The sequence below is a fragment of the Moschus berezovskii genome, chromosome 22 (genome assembly GCF_049115385.1).
Source record: "Moschus berezovskii isolate FMDL1 chromosome 22, NW_MosBer_1.0, whole genome shotgun sequence".
In the NCBI taxonomy this organism is placed as follows: domain Eukaryota; kingdom Metazoa; phylum Chordata; class Mammalia; order Artiodactyla; family Moschidae; genus Moschus; species Moschus berezovskii.
In genome coordinates this window covers 61206885-61217009 of record NC_142481.1, presented here as the reverse complement: position 1 = coordinate 61217009, position 10125 = coordinate 61206885, and the positions used below count along the sequence as shown (strand labels likewise).

Genomic DNA, 10125 nt, shown 5'->3' with positions numbered 1-10125 from the left:
TCTTCCGCGGAAAGGGGCGGTGCCCTGCTCGCGCGCGGCCGGTGCGCAGGCGCAGCTCGGGGCCTGGCGCCGGCGTCCCCCGGAGTTCTACCTGAATCCCCGCAGCTCCCTGTTCGTCGCGCGCTCGCGAGGGGGTAGCTTTTTCCGGTGCCGGGGGAGAGCTATGGCGGAGGCGATGGATTTGGGCAAAGACCCCAATGGACCCACTCACTCCTCGACCCTGTTCGTGAGGGAGGATGGCAGCTCCATGTCTTTCTACGTGCGTCCCAGCCCGGCGAAGCGCCGGCTGTCCACGCTCATCCTGCACGGCGGCGGCACTCTGTGCCGCGTTCAGGAGCCCGGGGCCGTGCTGCTGGCCCAGCCAGGGGAGGCTGCGGCCGAGGCCTCGGGCGACTTCATCTCCACGCAGTACATTCTGGACTGCGTGGAGCGCAACGAGAAGCTCGAGCTGGAGGCCTACCGTCTGGGCCCGGCTCCGGCGGCCGACCGGGCCCCAGAGACGAAGGCCGGGGTCCAGGCCGGGGGCGCCGCCGCGGCGGAGCCTGAGCCGCAGGCGGGGCGCATGGTCTTCACGGACGCGGACGACGTGGCCATCTTAACCTACGTGAAGGAGCATGCCCGCTCGGCCAGCTCCGTCACCGGTAACGCCTTGTGGAAAGCGATGGAGAAGAGCTCGCTCACCCAGCACTCCTGGCAGTCCATGAAGGACCGCTACCTGAAGCGCCTGCGGGGCCAGGAGCACAAGTACCTGCTGGGGGAGGCCCCCGTGAGCCCCTCCTCGCAGAAACTCAGGAGGAAGGCTGAGCAAGACCCGGAGGCCGCTGATAGCGGGGGTGAGGTCCGCGGTCGCAGACGGCGCGGGTGCTGCGCCGCCAGCGGTGTGCGCTGGGGCGGGGGCGCCACCCGCTCCGCGGACAGGCCGTGTGGGCGTCTTAGGGGCATCGCCCAGCACCTCTCCTTAGCCCCCTTTGCCGTCGGGGTAAAGTTTGGATCATTTTGTAGTCTCTCTTTAAACGTCCGGGTAAAGTTAGCATCATTTTTGAAATCTCTCTTTAACGTCCTTTTCTCATAATTGGGGTTAGGATAGCCCGAGATTCAAAAGAGGCAGAAAGAGTCTGTGGAAAATTCTCCCCAGTCTCCTTTCTTTTCCCACCAGCTATCCAGTTTTTTTCTCCCAGAGACAACCTATGTCTTGGGTATCTTTTCAGAGATATTTCACAGACTCGTTTTAAACAGCGTTTCTCATGGCTTTAGGTACATTCAGTATAAGCCAGTTTTAAAGCCGTGCTAGTCCAGTTTATTTTCATATCTTGGCTTAAATGAATGCATATTCACAGAAGAAGGGTCTCGTCTATTGGAAGCCACTTCCTAGTTTTGCTCGGGTGAGGTGAGTTTCTAACGCAGTTGAACTGAGTATTGGTTTTCCGACGTGGTTAGGACACAGGGCACAACTGTTGAGATGCTTCTCTTCTGATTTATGTATCGGCACTGAGCTTAAACTGTCGGGCATTTTCCTTTAGAGTCATGCTTCCTCCATTTAACGTCTCTTTCCTTGTGTGACTTCTGCATTTAACAGTTGTAAGTCTGGGGAGGTAAAATTTATTTTTTCCTGTTCAGTATGCTTAGTAGGAGTTTTGTTTTTGGTAAAGTGACACTTGAGATTCATTCAACAGATATTTGAATGCCAGACTCTTACCTGTTGGGTGGTAACAGTATATAAAACTTACTGCAGTCATGAAGCTTAAAATGCTAGTTGGGCAGTGGTGAGTGCTATCACTTGAGTCTCTCGGTCGTGTCCGACTCTGCATGGACTGCAGCAGGCCAGGCTTCCCTGTCCATCACTAACTCCAAGTGCTGTAGAAAAAAATAAAAAGAGTAAGGGCTGGAGAAGAGGTTGTTTTCTACAGGGTAAGAGAGGGAAGTTCGCTGTCATAAGCTCATACTTGAGCAGAGATCAAAGGAAGTGAAGAAACTAGACAGGTTGTTATTTGAGGAAGAATGTTCCAGGTTTTGGGGGTCTTAAGTGCAAAGGTCCTGAGGTGGAGTATGGCCGTTGTGTTCTTGGAGCAACAGTAATCAGTGTGACTGGGATGGAGTAAGGAAGAGGGAGAATTCTTGGAGAGAGGAAAGGGCTATGTGTATCGGTGAAGGAGATCATATAGATATTATTAATATATATATTTTTATATATAAATCAGTGATGTAGAGATGACTGGTAGACCAGTTGGAACCTGGGATGAAATTAAGCTGGACTCACCCTATGCAGTGTTTTTATGTTCAGATATTTAAATATAAAAATTAACATCTGAAAAGGACCAGGAGAGGATGTGGATGAATAGCCTTTTTAGTAGCTGTGTGTTGTTATTTTTGAAGCCAGGAAGACTAAGAAAAAAACTTACATATTTGATTATGTAAAATTTAAAACTTTTCATGATAAAGTCAAAGGGCAGATTGGAAAAATACACCCACTACATTGCAACAGAGCAAGTTTCCTTAGTGTTCAGAGGGCTTGCTGAAGTTAGTAAATGAAAGAGAAACTAGTAGAAAAATGAGCAAAGGAAATGAAACAGGAAGTTTTCAGAAGAGGGAATAAATAAATGGCTAATACATGCAGAAATGTTATTAAATAAAAGTAAATTAGACCCTGATCAGTGGACCGGTACAAGCCATACCTGGGCTTCTGACCCATGGAAACTGAAATAGTGTGTGTGGTTGTGTTTTTTAGAAAAGTAAATGAGAGCAAGACAATGTCATATTTTATTTGTTAATTATTTCAGTATGTATTTCTAAAATACAAGGCTTTTTAAAAATTTATATAAAATAAAGTTGACTTATTTTGATGTACAGTTAGGTATTTAATTTTTTTTATGGTGGTAAAATATACGTTAGATAAAACTTACCGTTTTAGCAGTTTTTAAGTGCTCTCTGTTCAGTAGCCCTAAGTATGTTGTGATGCAGTCGTCACCACCATCCATCTCTAGAATGTTTTCATCTTCGCAAACTGACATTCGTACCCATTAAACACCAGCCCCCCATTCCTGCCTCCCCCTGGCAATCACCATTCTGCTTTCTGTCTTTATAAATTTGATCTCTCTGGGTACCTCATGTAAGTGCAGTCATAATGTATTTGTCCTTTTGTGTCTGGCTTATTTCATTTAATGTAAGTGAAAGGCTTGTTTTCAGGGCTCATCCATGTTGTAGCCTGTGTGAGAATTTTGTTCTTTTTAAGGTTGGATAATATTCCACTTTATGACCACATTTTGTATATCCATTCATCCACTGATAGACACTTAAGTTGCTTCCACACCTTGGCTGTTGTGAATAATGCTGCTGTGGTATGGATGTACTAATACCTGTTTAAGACCATGCTTTCATTTCATTTATTTTTTTTATATTTTCTAAAGTGGAATAGCTGGACTATATGGTCATTGTATGTTTAATGTTTTGAGGAACTGCCGTACAAGCTTTCCAGTTGGGTGTTTCAGTGCGTGTATAGATCCGTGCGACCATCACCATGATGAGAGCACAGAGACAGCGTCACTGCAAAGCATCCTCGTGCTGCCCCTCGCAGTCAGTGTTCGTTAAGTGGAAAACAGCAGAATTGAATACTCAGAGAGCAGAGTGAAAGGCGAGTAGGAAGCTGTTTAGCTTTATGAGGCTCTGCTTTCTGTAGATGGTATGTAGTAGGTTGTGGTAGACCCCTCAGATCCGTCTTCAGCTGGGCAAGGTTCTGTCATTTTATGCTAGCATCCAATGACTAATCTGTGTGGTGTGATTGGCTCCCTTTCCCCAATATGGTCAGCTCTGAAGGGCCTTCGTAGCTCCATACTTCTCCATGGTTTCAGTTGAGGCCTTGCTGGAGCTCTTTAACAGCTCAACTTCTCTCTCTGCCCGCTAAGCACTCCCTGATCAACACGTTATATGTTAATCTCCATCTCAGAATCTGATTCCCAGAAAACCCAGTTTATGGCAGTTTTGGGTTTTTTTTTTTTCAAAATCTATATAAATACAAAGCAAAAAAATGAATTAAGTTTGAAGAGTATTTTTTGTTTTATACATGAGAACTTAGGAAAATTATCATTATTTTTATTGTACAACTTTTCAGTAGCAAGCTGAAAAATTAGAAATTATTGAACATGTATTTCTTATGTTTTGCTCACCCTCTGATCAAAAACCGTTAGGAAAAAAGTACAGCCTAACTTGTGGCCCAGAGCTAATTCTAATCTAGTGCTGTTTTCTTTAACAGAACCACAGAATAAGAGAACTCCAGACTTGCCTGAAGAAGAATTTGAAAAAGAAGAGATCAAGGAGAATGAAGCAGCAGTCAAAAAGATGCTTGTGGAAGCCACGCGAGAGTTTGAGGAGATTGTGGTATGTTAATTAGATATAAATTATTTTTTCCCTATGTCTGTTCTCCTCCTTTGAAAGTGGTCATCCCATCTGTCCTTTTTATACACCTGAGGCCCAGAAAGGTAAGAGAGTTCAAGATGGAGGAGGAAAATGGAAAGTGGGACTGACCCAAGTTCCAGGTACGTAGCTTTCAGAGTTTGGTAGGACGCTTGAAAGAGGGGGAGAGGGAGAAAGGGGAGAATAATTTTTCAGCAGTACAAAACATCTCACTTTGAGTACTTTGATCTATAAGGTTTTCTAAGTTAAGACTGTGGATTTATCTTTTTAAAATACTTTGTGCTTCTGAGGTAAAAGTAATTTTTTAAGGAGGTTAATTTTTTTATTAAACAATTTTAGCTCTTATATTTAGAGCTCTTATATTTAGAGCTCTGTATATTTAGAGCTTTTTTAGCTCTCCATATTCAGTTAGTTTCTGATACTTTGTTGGAGTCCCATATTTAATCATAGTAATAGAGGAAGGCAACCATAAAATAATTAAAAAAATATCCAAATTATATGTACATATTTCTCTAAGAAAAAGAATCTTGTTAATTAACTTTTCTTAGTAACACCAAGAAAAATGGTTAGGTCTCAGTCTAAATCACGAAATAGTTTAAAATTGATTTAGTTTAAAGTTGGTTCATTTTTCACAAGCTTTCAGGTACTTTGACAACTCTCAAACATGGCCTCCATAGGTCTTTTCTCACATAACATTCTTTGTAATGTGCCTAAATATAGTGGCGCATGGAGGCCCTAATATATTCATACAGCAGTGTTTTTTGAGTGCTTCTTATGTGAAGGCATTGGTAAGCACTGAGGATGTAGTGATTAGCAAAGTACAATTCCTGACCTTATGGAGCTTACAACCTGAGAGGGAAGTCAAATTTTTAACAAATAATCTAACGCATACATGTATACTCATACATATGTGCCTGTATGTGCATATATTTTTCACATTCAGTGTAGCTTCTAATGTTCTTTGGAATACCATAATTATTCATACACAAGTGTACACATGGACACATAGACACATATATACCCTGTACACACAGTCCTGCTTACTCTATGGCATGTGGATATATGTGTGTGTATATATGTATATATATCCGCGTGCATGTATGTACACATCTAGCATGACTAAATGTAAGAAGGAACATAACACATTAGAGGAGCTGAAGGAAGTCCAGTGGAATGAAAGGGAAAGGAGGTGGTAGTTGGAAGAGACCAGATATTTTAAGAGTAAGTGTTTGTGACTTCGTTATTACGAACTGGTTCTATTCTTCACTTTGTCTAGGTGGACGAGAGTCCTGATTTTGAAATACACATAACAATGTGTGACGATGATCCACCCACGCCTGAGGAAGACTCAGAAGCACAGCCTGATGAGGAAGAAGAAGAAGAAGAAAAAGTTTCTGCACCAGAGGTGGGAGCTGCCATTAAGATCATCCGGCAGTTGATGGAAAAGTTTAACTTGGATCTGTCAACAGTTACACAGGCCTTCCTGAAAAATAGTGGTGAGCTGGAGGCTACTTCCTCCTTTTTAGAGTCTGGTCAGAGGGCTGATGGGTATCCCATTTGGTCCCGACAGGATGACTTAGATTTGCAAAAAGATGATGAGGCTACTCGAGATGCATTGGTCAAAAAATTTGGTGCTCAGAACGTAGCTCGGAGGATTGAATTCCGAAAGAAATAATTGGCAAGATAATGGAAAAAAAAGTTGGGCAGATAGACATTAACATTTTTTTGTGTGACCATTGGACTTCAGAAATTTTTATATTGGAACCGAACACTAATCTTTTGACCAATTTTGTTGCACTGTGAGTCCTAGATTTTGTACCCAAGTAGAGTTGTGTTCAGTTGCTCAGTTGTGTCCGACTCCTTGCAACCCCAGGGACTGCAGCACGCTATGCAGAGTTGTGTAGGAGGATGGAAATAAAAGAAATGGGATATGTTTTGAACTGTTCCTGGCAGTATCAGTGTGTTTATGAAAGGAAAATCGAGAATAGAGAGATTGGTTTACATAGTAGGATCGTTTTCTGGAGTGGAATCCCTGCTATATTGGTGATAGGAGCTAGTTATGAAGTCAAACAAGGAAAATTAGATGGGTCTTGTGAAAGCATGAATAAAGAGCCTCCTATCTTTTGGCAGAAGCTCCTCTAGATGGTGATAGATTACAAATCAAGAATCTAGAAATACGGAAAAATCAAGTACAAGGCCTTTAACATGGACTGTCCCAAACTCTTGTATCCCTCAGTGATCTCTGATTTCTGGGCTGCTTTGAAAACCCCATGTTTCTTTTGCCAGCTTAATATTTGGGAACCCTGTTCCTTGGCTGTTCTTTTCTTCGTGTCTGTGTCAGTGAAGTCTCTAGCGTGTGTTTCTTTACCTATCATCTAGTTTTGTTTCAGACACACACTAAAAGAGAGTCTCAAGAAAAGTCTTACTTGTTTACTAGTAATGTATTTTTATTTATTGAGGATAGTTTTGTGCTAAGAATTGTGTTAGATATAAAAATTAGAGGATTAATTCCTCTTTGTTGTGTTGATTTCTTTGTTGAAAATAAATAGAACTTTGTATTTGAGTCTCCATAAAGTGTTTTCTTTGGTTGTATTCATAAAACCTTTTAGGTATAAAAGCGATGGAACTAATAAGAGGTTCCATTTAGAACTGATAGGCCATTAGAAAGAAGCTATTTCTTCCGAATGGAGCAAAGAGAACATCTGTGTCAAGGACTGTGAAAGATAGCATAACCAGGTGAGCTGCTGAGAGCCAAAGGGGAGAGAAGTCGATAAGGAATTGTCCAGTGTATAACAGAAGATGTCAGTACCTGTCCCAGATGCCTGAGCATTCACCAGTCCAGCACATGCCAACAGCAGGAGTCTTACTGCCAGCACCTGTCGGAGGCTCTCTCTTTGGTTGAAGTGCTGTGGAGTTAATGCCCCTGAGAGCAGCTTTCACCCAATGGTGAATGGGAATCAGAGAATGCATACTCAGCTTCCTTGCTGACCAGAGAGATGACAACTGAATATTTGAGTTACTCCTTGAATGGGATGATGGTTTCCATGCCATCTGTTGGAGGCCGCCCGTAGAAGAAAGCATAGTTGCTTACAGTGGGATGACTGCACCTTCATAGGCCTCCTGCTCTTACTTTACATCCTCTTACTTTACTTTCCACTAGTGCATCCGGAATCACCAGTTGCACTCACACTCTTTTCTTCTGGAAAGAGTGCTTCTGGCAGAACCCAGCCTAAATGAAAGCATTTAACCTTTTCCTCCTCCTCAGTGGCTAGCACTCTGCACTGTCAATGCTTGCTGCAACTAAGAGTTTGCATGTCATAGCTAAAGTAAATGACAAAACCCCCGAAAAAGCTAAAAGATTTCACATTACAACAAAGATCAAAGATAACACATGCTGCAACTAAGACATGGGTATGGCCAAATAAATAAGTGCGTGTGAAGTGAAAGTCACTCAGTTGTGTCTGACTCTTTGGGACCCCACAGACTATCCATGGAATTCTCCAGGCCAGAATACTTGAGTGGGTAGCCTTTCTTTTTTCCAGGGGATCTTCCCAACCCAGGGATTGAACCCAGGTTGCCCGCATTGTAGGCAGATACTTTACCAGCTGAGCCACAAGGGAAGCCCAGATAAGTGCATAAATAAATATTAAAAAAAAAGCATACCCATTTGCTCACTATAGTAGTGACTTTTTTTGGGGGGGCCACATTTTGTGGCAGGCAGGATCTTAGTTTCCCTACTGGGGATCGAACCCGAGCCCCCTACAGTGGAAACATGGAGTCTTAACCATCGGGTCACCAGGGAAGACTACGGTAGTGATTCTTAAATGGGGCTTGGGAGGGGTTGGTGGTGGATATTTGTTAAAAATATGTTTTTCTATTATGTGACACAAGGGTGATTGAAAATCATTGCTTTAGATGTGGAATGGACATGTCATCTACCATGTCTGTACCTTAGTAGTTACCATAGCCTATTGGCTTTACAGAGCTAGAGATTCCAGTTTTGTCAGTCATGTGCAAAGGGTGTGATTTATTATACCCATACTACCAGAAGACACGTTTAAACCAAAACATGCCAACTTCTAGTGTTCATTATAAGCCAGTAATTTTCTAATATCTGGTTTTGTAATTTCTCAGATCAATTCATACCTTGGGCTGGTATATATGTGGGGAAACATTATCAGAAGTATTTTTGGGAGCACAAAACTAAGGAAAATGAGTTGGATTTTAATAGTTAATGGCATTGAGCTATAGCTGTATCTGTTCCAAAGACCAACTGTTTTAAGTCTTAATACTGAGATACTTTTGCCTTAAGCTGCTAGATTTTTGTTCTTTGGGGTTTCTTTCCTCAACTTCATGAGTTTGGCTTTGCTTTCTGCTTGTGTTCTGGGAGACATTATTTCTTAACTTATTTAATTAAGCTCTTGAGTTCTGGGCCTTTCTCATTATTCCCCCCTGGCTTTCTCTTATTCCAGCTTTTGAGATTTCTTATTCCAGCCTTAAGTAACAGCTTCCATAGTGGCAGAAACATTCTGTTTTCTCTTTCTCTGCAGCAGTGAAGAAATATTCCTAGTATTATTTTCCTCTGTTCCCTATTCCATTTACGTGGTTGCAGCTTTAAAAGTTTATGCTGCTGTTTGCTTTGTTCTCATCCTGTCTTGCTTTTGGACTAATGCTGTTTGTTTATCAAAAGCCAGGTGTTTATTACATGTAACAGAAAACCTAACTCTAAAGAACTTCAACAAGTAAGGGAAGTTATATTTTGTATATGTAACAAGTCTTGAGTTAGGGGGCTTTAAGGTTCTAGTTTTCTGCCCTGCCATCCTTAGCTTGTCCTGTCAGCCACTCCCCTTGTGGTTGAAAGGCTGCTATAGCTCCCAACAGCCGAAGAGGGAGGGTTCCCCCCAAGAGTCTCTTATTGTGGGCAGCCTTTCTCAGAAGCCCCTCAGTCCAAAGGTTTTCAGCCCAGAGGGGTCTGAGATCTAAGGGCCCAGCTTCTTGGGCCCCAAGGAGCCTCTAGGAAGAGGGCAGACGCCTTTTACTGGAGGCACTGCTGGAATGGGGCGATCAGATGCTCTAGTCCTGGGCACCAAGCAAGGTCCATTGGACTTGCTACCTGCAAGGTCCAAAACCCTGAAGACTCCATGTTCTCAACCCTGTTTTCAGGCTGTGGAGGCCTTGACTATGATAACTTTTAAGTCCTCCACTGGTTGAGCTCAGTCCACATCCATAGATCACCTCAATCAAATAGGATGTCTGGTCACCCAGTTCATGAAAGGCACATCAGACTTGAGATTCTGAACTGGTCAACCTGACTCCTTTGGTCAGACACTGATCCCTACATTTTTCCCTAGAGACTTAACCTCACTGCTTGCTTCAGAAGTGAAAATTTACTTTTTTCTCTTTAGAGAAAGTCATTCTGTGTCCCTCCGGAGGCTATGGATAGAAGTGTAGATACAGAGATATAAATAGAGGATAGAAGGCGTAGGTGAACAATAGGTATGTATTTACGCAGAGCAATACCTATAAACATGGAGATGCAGATGTTCATGTGCGTGAAGAGGATCATAGGTACACATGTATTGTTTTCGCAAGTCATCAGATTTGTTTTCATAAGTTGAAGAACTCTGTCTACATGTGGTTGAAGTACAGGAAAGATACTGGGAGCTCAGCTCTGGCCTCATAAGAATCATCTCGGGGAACAACCTAAAAATCAAACTG

At 42.7% G+C, this 10125-nt stretch overlaps 1 protein-coding gene across 3 annotated transcripts in view; it reads left to right on the top strand.

The window, feature by feature from the left end:
- The first annotated feature begins 25 nt into the window (after positions 1–25).
- Positions 26–10125, top strand: part of TERF2IP (TERF2 interacting protein) — a 28376-nt gene continuing 18276 nt past the window's right edge. Inside the window, exons 1-3 of one of the 3 annotated variants that reach the window (XM_088830835.1) lie at positions 26–833; positions 4247–4371; positions 5684–5812. In XM_088830835.1, coding sequence (XP_088686961.1) covers positions 164–833; positions 4247–4371; positions 5684–5812 — 924 coding nt within the window. In that variant the 5' untranslated portion in view covers positions 26–163. Of the gene's footprint in view, positions 834–4246; positions 4372–5683; positions 6974–10125 lie in introns of those variants that run through there. The other 2 variants (XM_088830836.1, XM_055413101.2) reach the window with 2 other exon arrangements.